The sequence below is a fragment of the Pseudopipra pipra genome, chromosome 21 (genome assembly GCF_036250125.1).
Source record: "Pseudopipra pipra isolate bDixPip1 chromosome 21, bDixPip1.hap1, whole genome shotgun sequence".
Taxonomy (NCBI): domain Eukaryota; kingdom Metazoa; phylum Chordata; class Aves; order Passeriformes; family Pipridae; genus Pseudopipra; species Pseudopipra pipra.
The window spans coordinates 432,674-449,205 of record NC_087569.1 but is presented as its reverse complement, the minus strand read 5'-3'; the positions used below and the strand labels follow the sequence as shown (position 1 = coordinate 449,205).

General features: G+C 46.1%; 1 protein-coding gene and 1 non-coding gene across 5 annotated transcripts in view; one reads left to right on the top strand and one right to left on the bottom strand.

The window, feature by feature from the left end:
* Positions 1–16,532, top strand: part of CASTOR2 (cytosolic arginine sensor for mTORC1 subunit 2) — a 138,259-nt gene that overhangs the window by 60,149 nt on the left and 61,578 nt on the right. For all 4 annotated transcript variants that reach the window (XM_064677603.1, XM_064677601.1, XM_064677602.1 and 1 more), the window contains exon 2: positions 11,516–11,586. In XM_064677603.1, coding sequence (XP_064533673.1) covers positions 11,516–11,586 — 71 coding nt within the window. The remainder of the gene's footprint in view (positions 1–11,515; positions 11,587–16,532) is intronic.
* On the bottom strand, positions 4,717–4,788 carry TRNAE-CUC (transfer RNA glutamic acid (anticodon CUC)). Its single transcript has one exon. It is a non-coding gene; the product is annotated as a tRNA-Glu (tRNA).

Here is a 16,532-nt window from a genome sequence, read left to right as displayed (position 1 = left end):
AGACAAATTTTTGGGAAATTCTCTGCTCCAGTGGTTTGGAAGTTCACCTCTGAACAACTACAAGATCTTGATAAACTAACAGAATATTTGCAAGGAGAATGCTGTGGCAGCTCCAGAGAGAAGCAACTTATTGCAGTGTGCTGGATCCTGGCTACTATTTATCAGACACTGTTTGTCACTAGACAGCACCCTCACAGCCTCAGGAGGAGGAAAGCAGACCTACAGGCACTGTGGCCGCTCAAACTGCAGCTGAACCAGAGGAACAACCTGTGCCAGTAGCAGTTGCCTCTATAAAGAAGAAGAAATCCAAGACAAAATCAGTTCACTTAGTAAGGGATGAAGAGGAAGCAGGGACCTCAGAACAGGAGGAAGAGGCAGGGCCAGAGATAATCACCTGATCCCTATCCCTGGGTGAGATGCAAGATGCACAGGAGAGCCCCTGGTGACCTGGGTGCTCCAGTGCTGGGATATCACGGCCCAGGATATGGAACTAGATGGTAGTGAAGCCAAGCAACTGGGATCCCTGATCCCTGTCCCAGGATCCCAGGGCACTGACAAGGGGATTGGGAAGAGGACAAAACTCAGCCTCTGGAAGCAACTCCTGTCAAGCGTGAGGGAAAGGTGTTCTCTCAAGGGTGACCTAATAGTGCGCCCAAGCAGGTGGAACACCATGGAGAAAGGTATACAGTACCTGAGAGAATTAGCTGTGCTGGAGGTAATCTATAGAGATTCAAATAATGAGCAGTCCCCTGAGGTCCAGCGCACACAATCCGTGTGCCAGAAGTTTGCGTGGAGCGTGCCATCGTTGTACACCAACTCACTGGCATCGATGTCAATGAAAGGAGGAGGACGGTGCTTCAGATGACTACCTGACTCTGGCAGTATGAAGATCATCTTTTTTCCTCCCTACTGACCTGCGTCTCAGCTGTGGAAAGACTGTCCAAGACTGTGAGCAGATTCAAAAGACTTGAGCAAACTAGAGAGGAACTGTCCTATGCCCCACCAGTATGGGAGTTTTGGGAGCAGGTGCCCCGCTGCTCGAGAGGGAGGGTATACACCACGAAGTAACCTGTGGTTTTACCTGCATGACCATGGAGAGGACATGAGGAAGTTGGATGGAAAACCCACCTCTGCCCCAGCAGCACGGGTGCATGAGTTGAAAGGTAGGACAACCACCGCACAAAGTTCTTCAAGGATAAATGCTGCTCCGGTTTCCAGAGGGCAAGTCCTCAAACAGAATGGAAGGGATGATGCTACATTCAATCCTCTTGAAGGGACTTCCAGGTCATATTTACAAGAAGTGAGCAACGAGTGCCATGACCAGGACTAAAGGGGCCCTGCTCCAGCCAGGTAGAGGAAAGGCACGGTCAGAGCTATTGGACTGTGTGGATCCAATGGCCTGGCACACCAGACCCACAAGAGCACAAGGCTTTAGTTGACACTGGTGTACAATGTAGCCTGATGCCATCAAGATATGTAGGGACAGAATCCATCTCTATTTCTGGGCTGACAGGGGGATCCCAAGAGCTGATTGTACTGGAAGCTGAAGTGAGCCTGACTGGAAACACCTCCTTGTGATTGGCTCAGAGGCCCGGTCTATCCTTGGCATAGATTACCTCAGGAGAGGGTATCTCAAGGACGCAAAATGACATTGTTGGGTGTTTGGGATAGCTGCTGTGGAGACAGAGGAAATTAAACAGCTGAATACCATGCTTGGTCTCTCAGAGGACCCCTCTGTTGTGGGATTGCTGAGGGTTGAAGAACATCAGGTACTGATCTCTACCACAGCAGTGCACCGTTGACAATATTGTGACCCCCCCATCCATGAGATGATTCGTGAACTTGAGAGGCAGGTCAGCAAGACCTTTTTAGTGGGTTGACCTTGGCTGGATGCCAGGTGCCCACCAAGCCACTCTATCACTCCCATCCCAGCTGGACAGGGCAAAGAAAATGAGATGGAAAAAGACTTGTAGGTTGAGATAAGGCAGTTCACTAAAGCAAAAGTGAAAGTTTGTGCACACACAAGCAAAGAGGAAAAAAAAGGTTTATTCTCTACTTCCCATCAGCAAGCAATGTTCAGCCACTTCCCGGGAAGTGGGGCTTCTGCACGTGTGGCAGTTGCTCAGGAAGACAAACATTGAAATAATGAATGCCCCCCTTCCTCCTTAGCTCCTGTCATTAGCTTTTATATCTGAGCTGACATCCTATGGTATGGGATGTCCCTTTGGTTAATTTGGGCCAGCTGGCCCCTCCCAGGATCTTGCCTATCCCCAGCCTATTGATGGAGGGAATGTTGAGAGACAGCGCTGATGCTGTGGGAACACTGTAGCCAAAATGCTGGTGTGTTATGAACACCTTTCTAGCTACCATTGCAAAGCACAGCACTGGGATAGCTGCTATGGGAAGATGAACTCCATCTCAGCCAGACCCAATACACCCTTTAATAGCCCTATATGGCCAGTGCATAAGTCCAGTGGAGAGTGGAGACTGACAGTGGACTATCGTGGCCTGAAAGAAGTCACAGCACCACTGATGCCGCTGTGCCAGACATGCTGGAAGTTCAGTACGAGCTGGAGTCCAAGACAGTCAAGTGGTGCCACTGTTGTCATTGCTGATGGGTTCTTCTCCATTCCTTTGGCAGCAGAGTGCAGGCCACAGTTTGCCTTTACTTGGAGGGCTGTTCAGTACACCTGGAACAGACTGTCCCAGGGCTGGAAACACAGCCTCACCATTTGCCATGGACTGATCCAGACTGCACTGGAAAAGGGTGAGGCTCCAGAACACCTGCAGTACATTGATGACATTATTGTGTGGGGTAACACAGCAGAGGCAGATTTTGAGAAAGGAAGAAGATAATCCAGATCCTCCTGAAGGCTGGTTTTGCCTTAAAACAAAGTAAGGTCAAGGGACCTGCCCTGGAAATCCAGTTTTTAGGAGTAAAATGGCAACATGGACATTGTCAGGTCCCAATGGATGCAGTTAACAAAACAGCAGCTGTGTCCCCACCGACCAGCAAGAAGGAAACACAGACTTTCCTGGATGCTGTGGGTTTCTGGAGGTTGCATATTCCAGATTACATTCAGATTGTCAGCCCTTTCTATCATTTGACACAGAAGAAGAACAATTTTAAGTGGGGTGCTGAACAACAACACGCTTTTGAACAAATTAAACAGGAGGTTGCCCGTGCAGTAGTCCATGGGCCAGTCAGGACAGGACAGGATGTAAAAATCGTGCTCTACACTAGAGCCGGGGAGAATGGTCCTTCCTGGAGTCTCTGGCAAAAAGTACCTGGGGACACTCGAGGACAAGCCCCAGGGTTCTGGAGTCAGGGATACAAAGGGTCCAAGGCCTGTTACACCCCAACTGAAAAAGAGATCCTGGCAGCTTCTGAAGGGGTTGGAACCACTTCGGAAGTGACTGACACCAAAGCACAGCTCCTTCTGGCACCCTGACTGCCAGTGCTGGACTGGATGTTCAAAGGGAAAGCCCCTTTCACATGATCCACATAGAGTAAGTGGATCGCTCTGATCACGCAGCGAACTCAGCTAAGAAACCCCAACTTCCCAGAAATCTTGGAGATCATCACAAACTGGCCCAAAGTTGAAAATTTCAGATTTATTACCAGAGGAGGATCAGGTGACATGTGCTGTGAAGGCCCCACCATATAATCAGCTTCCAGAAAATGAAAGGTGACACACACTGTTCACCGTTGGTTCCTGCCATATTGTAGGGACACACTGAAAATGGAAAGCTGTTGTATGGAGTCCTATGGTGGTGAGTTGCAGAAGCTCCTGATGGACAAGGTGGATCAAGTCAGGTTGCAGAGCTGAAGGCCGTCCAGCTGGCTTTAGATACCACTGAACAAGAGAAATGGCCAGTGCTCTACCTCTGCACTGACTTGTGGATGGTGGCAAATGCTCTATGGGGGTGGCTGGACCAATGGAAAAAGGCCAATTGGCAGCACAGACGGAAACCCATCTGGGCTGCTGAACTGTGGCAAGACATCGCTGCTCAGGTAGAGAAGTTGGCTATACAAGTACATCACGTCAGGACAGTTGGAAAAGACCCTTGAGATCCAATCCAGCCATTCCTCCAGCAATGCCAAGGCCACACTAAACCATGTCCCTAAGTGCCACATCTACATGTCTTTTAAATACCTCCAGGGCCAACGACTCCACCACCTCCCTGGGCAGCCTGTTCCAATGCCTGACAACCCTTTTGATGAAAAAGTTTTCCGTAATACCCAATGTAAATCTCCCCTGGTGCTATTTGAGGCTGTTTCCTCTTGTCCTATGGCATGTTACTTGGGATCACATTAACAGCACGAGTGTCCTTTACTGCTTTCCTAAATACATTTCCAAAGATGATGTACTAGAATCCACCCCTTGTCATTATTTATAAACCGTAAAGATCACCAAGAATTAGATGATTAGCATGAGACTTTTTCTTTACTAAGAATATATCATCATCATGGCCAGTCTTCGCGAACGAAGATTTGGGAAAGGTCTTTACCCTTCGAGCCTGCGCAGTGGATTTTTTAGGTGAGACACAGTGTGCGCTGAACTGAGCCCACCCTTTAATCCTGAGGTTCATCTGCCGGGGCCAAGCGAGCTCGGACAGTGGCAGCGAGGTCCTCAGGACGTAGGTTTGTTTAGAGTGACCTTCTCTGAGATGGATGGCCTTACAGGGCTGACGAGCTCCATCTGCCCGGGGAAGTCCCCTGACCAGGAATCGAACCCGGGCCGCGGCGGTGAGAGCGCCGCATCCTGACCACTAGACCACCAGGGGGCCCCCACTAAGAGTATATATTGTCATAATAACATACCAAAGCGTACAGCCTGGAATAAACCCCAATAAATTACATTTTTCATATTCACACAGATGAACTTGCTGCTCCTTCTTCTTAATTCCCATTCAGTTCAACTGCTTCTTTGCAAACTTCTGTGTTACCTCCAGACATTTAACTGCCTTGAATGACATTTGGGCATGGTTTCCTATGTGTGAGGAGACCAGCCACCCACCTGCTTCTGGAACAGATGTTTTCCACAGTACAGACAGCTTTGCAACACTTTACCCTCCTGAGACAAGAATTAACTAAGTAGTTTCCATATAAATAAGAAGGTAAGACTTGTGGTCTTCCTTAAAGACTATTGTCTGTGCTGAACTTTCAAATTATGCACAGCAGTATTCCCACAAACTTGTGGTCTGCATGTGACCCAGAACCAATGAAAATCATGTTCATCCCAGTATTGTCACTCTTGTGATCTCACCAACTCTCGAAGACTGAACGGCTGGAGGAGACACTTGTGGTGTGGACCTGCAAGCACAACCAACCACTCTGCTTTCCTGCTCTCTTCTCCCACAGAGACTGGAGTACTGTTTGCAAACTGACACGATGCTGGTGCTGCATCCTACAGGCGATTTCCTGCTCTGTGCAAGCATGGGTATTGCTTCCATACACAGTGTAGGCTTTGCAGTTTCAAAGATCTAATCTAATTATAGATTGGTCTACATTTGTGGCATTGCCAGAAAAAGGCATATGTTGTTAGGGAGTCGAAGACAGCAACAGTGCTGAAGTGGAAATGTACTGAAACTTTAAGGAGGCAGGAATCCAAAATAATCACCTGAGGTTTGGCTATTAGGAAACTAGAAATACGTCTTCCTGCATATATGCTTTCCACACGTACTTAGAGAAATACTGTTTGCCTGATGTCTCAAAATTATTAAAGGGCAGTTCTTTTCCTTTCTTGGCTTTGGTGTGATAATAGAAGATGCTGTTGGCATTCAGCTTATCAAGGACTGGTTTAAGAGGAAAGAGAAATTATTGAAATAACTTGAATGGAAGAGGCATGTGTTATATAAGGAGAGAGATATGACATTGAGTTCCTTCTGTTTTGTCACACAAGATTTGCAATTCCAGTTTTTCATGTTTAGATTTCCCTTGGGAAAAAAAACGCATCATTGGCTTGAACAAAGTGAATATAAAGCCCAAGAACCACTGGTCTTCTCTGTGCTGGTGAAAGACTTTGCTTTTAAATTCAGATGGTCTGTGGTACTGACCTTTTACAGAACTGCACAGAGTTGGGGATTGGGCTTTAAGATGGTACGTGAAGATAATGAGGTTTTGACATGCATTCTGAGCCAACAATTATGGGATTTCATCTGTACATATCCCTTAGATATGTGCTCAGAAACTAGCATCTGTCACAATCATACTTTTTCTGCTGGTGTCAACGGTGCACACAGACATTTATTGCTTTTCTGGTTCAAAATTCTTCCGTAAATGCCATCACAGGTCAGGCAAGATTAGGTGTTTTTTATTAATGTTTTCTCCTTTAAGACCACGAGCTTTTCCCTGGTCAGCGTGCATGTGGCTCGGTCCGGTAGTGGTAGCAAAGACTTTAATTTCATTGACTTTCCCAGGGAATTCATCCACTAAATAACAAATACTTCTACCTCCTGGGACTCACCTGGAACAGCATCCCAGAAATCCGTTTTATCCAGCTTGGATCACCCCTTGCACAGGTAGCAACCTTGTGCAGTTAAGAAGTGAGAGTAAAAATTTGGGCTGCTGCTATTTTCTGCTTTTCTTGGCACTGTTCCTAGAGAGACTTGAGTTGGTAAATGTGGCCGTCACAACAGCTATTACCGATGACACAAAAAAATTAAGTTGTGGTTTCTCTTGTGGTGGGGCTACCTCTGTATTTTATAGTGATATGTCTGTGCTAGGAGGAAGAGTGTCATACTTGATTGTCGTGATGGATGCTTCCAGGGAAACAGGATGAGTCTCTAAAGGCAGGTTGTCTGATACTTTCCACGTACATGGAATCGTGCTGGTTACATGGCAGATCACTAATTGAACTGTGTGTTGCTTCTTCTTGGTTTTCTGATGAGATGATGGGGAGGGCAGTATCCATCTCATTTTTCTCCCTGTTGCTTTTGGAGGGGATAGCTGCTATGTTTGTTCTTTTCAGCCAGTCAGAAGAATGCTGCAGCCAGGTGTTATTCTGATCCTTTAATCAAGTAAATGCTTTGATCTTTTGATGTCTTGAACCACCAGCATGGGGTTCCAGGCTTTCAGAAGTCCTGAACACTTTAAAACACAGATGCTCAGCAGTACCGAGAAGCCCTGGTAGTCCCTGGCTGATGAATGCTGCTGAACTGTGCTTCATGCAGAAATTATACTATGAACATGCTGTGAAATTTGGGGGTCTTGAGAACAATATTTGTTTTTCAAGTATTTAAAATATTTTCTGTAGGTTGCCTCAGATAAATTGGACAGTATTATAGGGTAACTGTTAGAACCGAAAAACACCTCTCAGGAGTCGGCTTCATGATCAAAAACTCTATTGTTCCTAAACTCGAAAATCTGCCGACAGGTCACTCTGACCGCATTATTTCCCTACGCCTTCCACTAAACAACAAGCAACATGTTGTCATCTTTAGTATATACGCCCCAACTCTCCAAGCTGACCCTGCTGAAAAAGATAAATTTTACACTGACCTGCGCCTCCTTACCCAAAAGGTCCCTGCAGACGATAAGATCATTATCCTTGGTGATTTCAACGCCAGAGTAGGCAAGAATTTTGAAGCTTGGAAAGGTGTATTAGGCAAGCATGGTGTTGGAAACTGCAATGATAATGGTCGACTTCTGCTAGAATTCTGTGCAGAGCAACAACTCACCATCACTAATACTATCTTTCAGCAGAAAGATAGTCTGAAGACAACCTGGATGCACCCCCGTTCTAAGCATTGGCACCTCATCGATTATGTCCTGGTGCGACGGAGAGATGTCCGCGATGTCCACCATACCCGCGTGATGCCCAGCGCAGAATGCCAAACAGACCATCGGCTGGTGCGCTGTAAACTCAATTTCAAGATCAAAATCAAACCAAAAAGGGGCAGCATCCCAAGGAGAAAACTCCAAGTTAACAATCTCCAATCAGCCACAGTAAGAGACAGTTTCCAGGCAAACCTTCAAACTAAGCTCGATAACATTCCCAAAAATTCTGCAGATTCCTCTCCTGAAACAATCTGGCATCATATTAAAAACAGCATCCTGCAATCCTCCGAAGAATCCTTAGGGTTCTCCCTCAAGAAGAACAAGGATTGGTTTGACGAAAACAACCAAGAAATCCAAGACTTGTTGAGGAAGAAGAGAACCGCCCACCAAGCACACCTTGCACTGCCATCCTGTCACGCAAGAAAAGCAGCCTTTCGTCTCGCATGCAGCAAGCTCCAACAGAAACTCCGTGACATCCAGAACAAATGGTGGATTGACCTAGCTGAAAAAACTCAATTATGCGCAGATACAGGTGATCACAAAGGCTTCTATGAGGCCTTGAAAACAGCATACGGGCCTACATACCAGGTACAAAGCCCTCTACTCAGCGCTGATGGTCAAACACTTCTGACAGATAAAACCTCCATTCTGAATCGATGGTCTGAACACTTTCAGACTCTTTTCAGTACCAACCGCACAGTCCAAGACTCAGCAATTCAGTCCATCACACAACAACCAGTAAAGTATGAATTGGATACTGCCCCCACTTTAGGAGAAACCCTCAAGGCCATACAGCAGGTGAAAATTGGCAAGGCAGCTGGGATTGATGGAATTCCACCTGAAATCTGGAAACATGGGGGCCCTGCACTCCACACCAAATTCCATGAGTTCGTGGTGCGCTGTTGGGAACTCGGTGAACTACCATCTGACCTTCGTGATGCAGTCATCATCACCTTGTATAAGAAGAAAGGAATTAAATCTGACTGCTCAAACTATCGTGGTATTACTCTGCTCTCCATTGCTGGCAAAATCCTGGCAAGAATACTCTTGAACAGACTAATACCCACTATAGCAGAAGGTATCCTTCCTGAAAGTCAGTGTGGTTTCAGAGCCAACAGGAGCACCACAGACATGGTATTTGTCCTCAGACAACTGCAAGAGAAGTGTAGGGAACAGAACAAAGGTCTTTATGTAACCTTTGTCGACCTCACTAAGGCTTTTGACACTGTGAGCAGAAAAGGTCTGTGGCAGATTTTGGAACGTTTAGGTTGTCCCCCTAAATTCCTCAAAATGATCATCTCACTCCATGAGGATCAGCATGGCCAAGTCAGATATGGCAACACACTTTCTGAGCCCTTTTTAATTAAGAATGGTGTGAAACAAGGCTGCGTTCTCGCTCCTACCCTATTCACCGTCTTCTTTAGCATGATGCTCCAAAGGGCCACAGCAGACCTCAATGATCAGGACGGTATCTACATTCGATACCGTACTGATGGAAGTCTATTCAATCTAAGGCGACTGAAGGCCCACACTAAGACCTTAAACCATCTTGTCCGGGAGCTGCTTTATGCTGATGACGCCGCCCTTGTTGCCCACACAGAAGCAGCTCTGCAGCGTTTAACATCCTGCTTTGCAGATGCTGCTGAGCTCTTTGGGCTGGAAGTCAGCTTAAAGAAGACAGAGGTCCTCCATCAGCCTGCACCTCAGGATGTCCCCCATCATCCTCACATCACCATTGGTCAATCAGAGCTCAAATCAGTCCAACAGTTTAATTACCTCGGTAGCCTCATCTCCTCAGACGGTAAGATTGACGGAGAGATAGACAACAGATTAGCAAAGGCATATAGTGCTTTTGGAAAACTCCATAAAAGAGTATGGCATAATAAACACTTGAAGAAAAGCACCAAGATCAGTGTTTACAAAGCCATAGTGTTGTCTACTCTCTTATATGGATCTGAATCATGGGTCATCTACCGCCACCACCTGCGTCTCTTAGAACGCTTCCATCAACGCTGCCTCCGTACAATTCTAAACATCCACTGGTCAGACTATGTCACCAACACATCTGTTCTAGAGCAAGCAGCTATCACAAGTATTGAGGCCATGCTGATGAGAACACAGCTGCGTTGGGCAGGTCATGTCTCCAGGATGAAGGACCACCGCCTCCCTAAGATCTTGCTTTACGGTGAACTTACCACTGGCTGCCGCATGAGAGGAGCCCCGAAGAAAAGATACAAGGACTCCCTGAAACAACATCTCAGCCTTGGCCATATTGATCACCATAACTGGTCTACTCTGGCCTCAAATCGGGAGGCCTGGAGACACACCATCTATAACGCAGCTGATGCCTTTGAGAAAGCACGCAGGATCACCCTCGAGGAAAAAAGGCAACGCAGAAAGAACCGTGTATTGCAGAATACACCATCTAAGGAGTCTTTCTGCTGTGCCTTTTGCAATCGGATATGTCTGTCACGGATTGGCCTCATAAGCCACCAGCGGGCCTGTAGCAAATGTGGATAGAGCCTTCCCAAATCTTCGTTCGCGAAGCCCAGCCATGATAGGGTAACTGTGAAATCCTGCTCTTTGGTTCTTAGAGACACAGGCTCTTCATGTTGCAGCCAATTTAGCTTCCTAGAGGGAAAAATTTCTCCTGTGGCTTGGGCAGCAAAAACAGTTCTTGTGCTCTGGCATGCTTCTGGAGAGGCTGGGAGCCCTGCATAGGTTGCTGCCCAGCACGGTGCTGATGCTCTGCTGAAGGTGAACCTGAGCTTGAAAAATACTGTGCTAACCTTCCTGCCATTACTGGGGAGCAACTGGATAGAAGCTGGTTTTTTTTTTTCAGTAGATGTTGCTATACATATGTTGGTGTGTCAGGGGAAAAAATCCTTTTTGACTATATGTGGTGTTAAACCTTAAGGCTGAGCCTTTTTCTGTTTGTGTCTTCAGTGGAAGAATCCCATGTTATATTTGGTTTTTATCTCCTGTTAGAGGTGACATGGTGCTCAGAGCTGAACAAACTGGGAATGCTATGCTGCACATGACCTGTAGTATCAGAAGATGAGCATGGAGCAGAACAGAAGCAATAGGGGATCAAGGTGGGGGAAGCTCAGCCTTGTGTCCCTGGACTTGATTGCTGCTACCATGGCTCTTTACCTGGAGCACCCCAGGGAAGGGGCGAGGACCAGCATAGGAAGTTAGGGTGCTATCTGCTTGTGGAAACAGCCTCTGAAGCAATAAGAAGAGATACTGGGGCTTGGTTGAGAGATTGGATGTCAAATCTTGATAAGGCAAGAAATTTTAGTGGACGGATAGGAAAAACAGTTGCATGCATGAACCATGGGAAGGCTTTTCGAGGGTGCTGGAGTGATCAATCAGCGAGCAAAGCTTTTTGCTCTGTGTCAGTGCAACACAGCAGGTCCTGACTGTGATGGAAAGCCTTAAGGGATATGGCAATTAGAGAAAAGTAACTAAGAACTAAGTAATAAAAAATAGTAAGAGTTTTACCAGCTCCATTGTGCATAGGCAGGCAGCAGGGAACGTGGGTCACCCAGTGTGAGTTAGCCAGGAATAAAATCCAGGTCTGTTAATGCCTCAGGCCTCTCCATAAACACCAGACCTTGACTCTTTCCTCCACCACAGCTTGGATGGGAAAGGACCTCCATTTTAGGTGAAAGACCAGGCTCTGCTCAGTCCAGCATCTAATCATGTTTTCCTACTGTTTGCCTTTGCCAGATGCAAGTTCTTCAGCCTCACGGAAACCCCCGAGGACTACACCATCATTGTGGATGAAGAGGGCTTCCTAGGTAAGTGTCAGCATGTGCCACTTCGGTATCCAACCTGGGACAGGAGGAGGAAAACATGTCACCTCACTGAGATTATAAATCACAGTGTTTGTAAAACAGGTCTGTTTGTCAGTGCTGGTAGTACAGCTCTGAAAGGTGCTTTGATCACTTAAGCACACTGTCTCAGCTGCTGTGCTGTACAAGGTGATTCACACCCAGAATATAAATATTTTTGAATGCTGAGAGAGGAGCACACACGGGTCTTAAAGAGCAGTTTAAGTGTGTTTGAAACAGCAAAACCAAGCATATCATTGTCTTTAGATTGGACTCGATGATCTCAGAGGTCTTTCCCAACCTAGGTGATTCTGTGATTTTGATTCTGTGTTAAAATGAGCTGGCCTGTGTCCTCAAGCCTCCACAAGCACACATCTTGCATTTCTAGCTTCTTCTACCAACCTCTCTTTCAAAGGAGCACTTGAAGATGAGTAGTTTGTATCATCCCCATAGCCAGCACAATGCTGTGGAGTTGTGAATCAGCTCCTTTGGCTCATCACCAAAAGCTGGGATTTATCCCCCTTTCTTACACCCAGCTCTCACTGTACTGAATGTGCCATCTTTCTTTGCTTGTGCTGGCAGAAAGGGTCAAAGGTGGAGTCGTCACAGAAGGTGACTGGCATGTGCTAGAGAGCTGCCAATTCTCGGTGCTGGGCAAATGCTGATGGAGAGATTGTTTTGGCTTTGTTGATGGAAATAGTTTGTAATAACTTTTATTGTGTGTGGAGGTTTTGTTTGTAGCAGTGTTATTGAGGTGGTGGAATGAGAAAGTGTCGGGCAGCTATTATTACTATTTTTCAGTTATTCCTTTCTGTGGTTGGAATTAAAAGTTTATACAGTTTAGATGTTGGAGAAAATTCATCAAAATATGAAAAAAGAGGATTTTATTCCTGAATAGGAATTAACTGTTGAGAACCTTCTTGTGACACTGTAATATTCAGTGGGTTCGTAATATCCAAAACACAAGGAGAAAACTTGAAACTGCATCGTCTTTATTTAGTGCAGAGTCAAAGTTCATGATCAGTAGCCTTGCTGAGTAAGTCCCATTTCTGTTTCAGGAATACTCATAAACATGTAATAGTACAATAGTACTACATTTTAGAACAGTACAAAGGTAGCTAAAGATTTTAATAAATTAATCCCTAGGTTGAGAATAGGTAAATAGATCTTTACAGCTATATCTGTTTATAATTTGGTAGTTTTGGTGTTTGATTGAAAATCTATGTCACGTCGTTTTGCTCTCAAAAGAGGAGGTGACATATGATTCTACTACCAGAGTGTCACTTGTTGCATTTGTTTGAGGGGCATATGCACAAGAATTTTATGACTGTTAGTAGTATCAGGCTTTTTGTTATCAGTGGCAGCTGGGGAAAATCAATTCAAATTTGGTTTTGCCACAATAGTAGGATACAGAGCCTCCCACTAAGATCTCTATTTAAAGAGAAGGCTCACCAAAGTACGAGAAAGTTTTTGGGCTTTTTTCCAAGAGGCACAGCATGTGGCAGAGCAAGAAACCCAGAGATTCCCATTGTCAGGAGGGAGTCTGTGTCACTGAACCGTGCTGTCCCTGCAGATGGAGTATGCTAGGGGCACGCTCACCTCCAGCATCGCATCTGTGTCTGACATCCATGGCACTCGTTTCTCTGCCCTGTTGGCACAACACAGATTTCTCAGTTCAATCACTGGTGGCAAGTTTACATTGCAACCACCCCTGTACAGTCTCCAGCAACCACACTGCCATTTTTCTCTCTGGAAATTATTCCAGCTTGAAACAAAGGTGAGCTCAGGCAGTGGTCTTGCCCCTCCATGGTGGGGGATGTTGCACTGTGCACCCCTGTCTGTGCTTGGAGCAAATCCCAAATCTAGCATGACCAGTGTCCTCAAGGACCTGCATTTCCCACTGGTGCCCAAGTTATCTCTGTGAACCAGGAAGTGCTGCTGCACTTCAAAGCAGCAGTCCCCTCTGCTTGGACCTTCTGTCACCTTGGCTCTCACTGGCACCTGAACTTACTGCTGATAGTCGTAGCGCTCATGTACCTTCCATTGGGCCATGGTTTTGGCAGCATATAATATCCCCGTTTTTTCAAATACACTGTGTGTATTTGGTGTGTTAAAGCAGGGCTTTGCAGGAGAAAAGGTCATCTTCCAGACAATGCAGGGAAAGAAGGGAACATGCTAAGGCCATCCTCTGCTACAGCATAGCATGGAAGGCAGGTGCAAAACTCAACCTGGGTAGTAGCGTCACAGAGCTGGCAGCTTCATCCCCTTTTCTGTGCTTTTTCCTATGAAGTGATGATGTGCTGGCAAGAACTGTGTGCACTGCTAACTCTCCTACCACAACCCCCATATCTTTTGGGTTTGTGTACAGTCTATGTTCTTTCTGAATTTTCACCACCACATCCAAAGCTTCATCTCAGGGTTAGCCCTGTCTGCAGTTGTTCTGTCCTTGTTCCTCAGTTCAGTATGGTTTAAGTTTTTCATGGTCTGGAGCAATCCAACATATAGGATGACCTGTAACAGTGAAAGGGCTCTGCTTTGCTCCCTGGTTCCCCTCAGAGTCTATAAACGTCTCGGGAGGAGGAAGCTCACTTTGCCGTTGTATAGCATGTAATCAGCCCATGGGCTTCAACAGAATCAAAATCTCCAAGAGTTCCAGCATCCCACCTTCTTGCAAAACAGCACCAATCATGTCTACCTCGAGTGCATCAGCTGCTGCTTGTCTTGAGTAGCAAAGTGCCAAGTTTAAGAATTACAGGGTAAATCTTCAGCTTTGTTGAGCAGTTCAGATAGCAAGTCCAGCAGTGACTTTCTTTTTCTATCCAGATAACTGTTTTTCTTGCAGTGCCTAACAAACTTGATGTAAGTCTCTGAAGGACAGATTTTCCTGTGTGGAAAATTAGGATCTTTCTTTCTCAGGGACCTGTATGAATTTTTGCCACAGCAGCAGTGAGAAGGTTGTCCTGTTAGCTGACATCTCCCATGGTAGCCATGTTAACCCTTCTGCACATCACAAACATCCCTGATGGGAAAACACTAGGCTGAAGACATACTGGTACTTCAGCAATCCTTGACATTAATGCTTCAAACACACTGACATGCAGTAATCATTCTTAACTGTTTTGTCAACAGGTAATCTCTAGGCTTGTTTCCCTGAGAGCAAGTGAGTCGGGCTGGTAAAGAAGTCATTATTTCTTCTCCCCAGAAGATGTCTGCAGTGCAAAGCTGTAACCTGCTTAAGCATTCATTGTGCTGAAAGGGAACAGCTACAGCCTAATTCTGTGCTTTAATTCCCTGGTGGTGAGGTGGGGATTTATATCTGCACAGAACCTTGTTTGTTCCAGTGGCCGTTTCTTGGGCTTTGGCCTGTTAATGAGAAAGAGTTTTATTCAGCAAATAACACAGGGGGATGGTGCAGAGAAAGCTCTTTCCTGGCTGATACTGGGATGAATTAGCAGAAAGAGTTTGGCCATGGGCCTCCTGCATGAAGACAAGTGTCTCAGCTGCTGGGGTGCTTGGACAGCCGTGTACAATCCTGGCATTTATCCCCTGCTGTGGAGCCAGCACATGGCAGAAAAATGGAGTGGCTGCTGCTCCCGGAAATATAGGAATATTTGTTTGGCTGGTTTGGTTTTTTTCCCAAGGTTTGGCTGAAAGCAGGAGCTGTCTGTGCATGGTGCAGATATGCCATTGCCCCGTGCTCTCTACATAGTCTCTCCCTTTTTCAAAGGGCAGCAAGGACATTCTCCCTGTCTTTGAGCAGCTGCATGAGCTGAGCTTCTAGCCTGTGGTCTTGCTGTTCCCAATAGTCTCTGCTCACCAAAGGTTTTAGCTTCACACACTGAAAGGAAAACACATGTCAGCACACCTGGAGATACCCGTGATCTTGGAAAATATATTTGTGTGCACTGGGAAGCATTGCAGTCCTATGCTGGAGTTGCCATCTGAATAAAATAATAAGGTTTGGGGGTAGCAATGTTCCTCCAGTGACACTTCCAACAGCTGTTGTGTCGCAGCTCTCTGTATCCAGAGAGCCTTTTATTGTAGGTAAAATGGCAGTTTAAAGGGGGTTGAGCTTGGTTTGATTGTCCTTTTTCTGCTCCTGGTTTCTCCAGCTGGTTTGTCTGCAGTCCTTTTTTCTCTTGGAAGTCCACTACTATGTTTAGTGATAGCTCTGCTTGGGTAGCTTTCCGATGAAATGCCATCCCTCCAGCCTCTGATTTTACAGCACTTCTCTAACTGCACAGTACAGTGAGAAATGTAGAACTTACACTCTCCATCAACCACCATTATTCTCTACAAGCCTAATGAAGAACCTATCCAGTGCCATCTATGGTCCATTTGTGTGGAGGTGAGAGATGGCCACAGTTTACCCTTGGGTATTGATTTGTTTCAGTATCTCTTGAATTCATCGAAATGAAGCTGAACTGTTTGATACTGACCTGCCCAGAATCATCACCACTGGGGCCTGGCTACGTGCTATGCAAAAATAGGCTCCTCTGTACTATCATCCCTGTGGCAAGATAGTGTCTTTGGACCTAGAGGGCAACAAATTCTCCTTTTTGAGTTTGTACCCTATTTATAGTGGAAAGACAAGTCTCCCTTTTTGAGACCACTTAGAGGGCAGTGAATGGAGTTTGAAGGCTTCTTTCTCCATTATGGTGACAACCCATGCCTGTGGCTGCCCCAGCCTGGTCTCCTCTGTGACCTTGGCAGCAGTTGATTTGCTCCACGAACATCTGCATAAATGGGGTCTGGAACAGTCTGTCACCCAGGGGAAGCTGTCCTGAAGATGGAAGATTGTAAAGCAACATGTTGCTAACATTTTCAAGGTGAGGTCATTGTCTTCCCAGCCTTGACACTTGCTTGATGTCCCCTGCGTGCAATCTTTCACATAGGCAGTGAAGTTCAAAGGT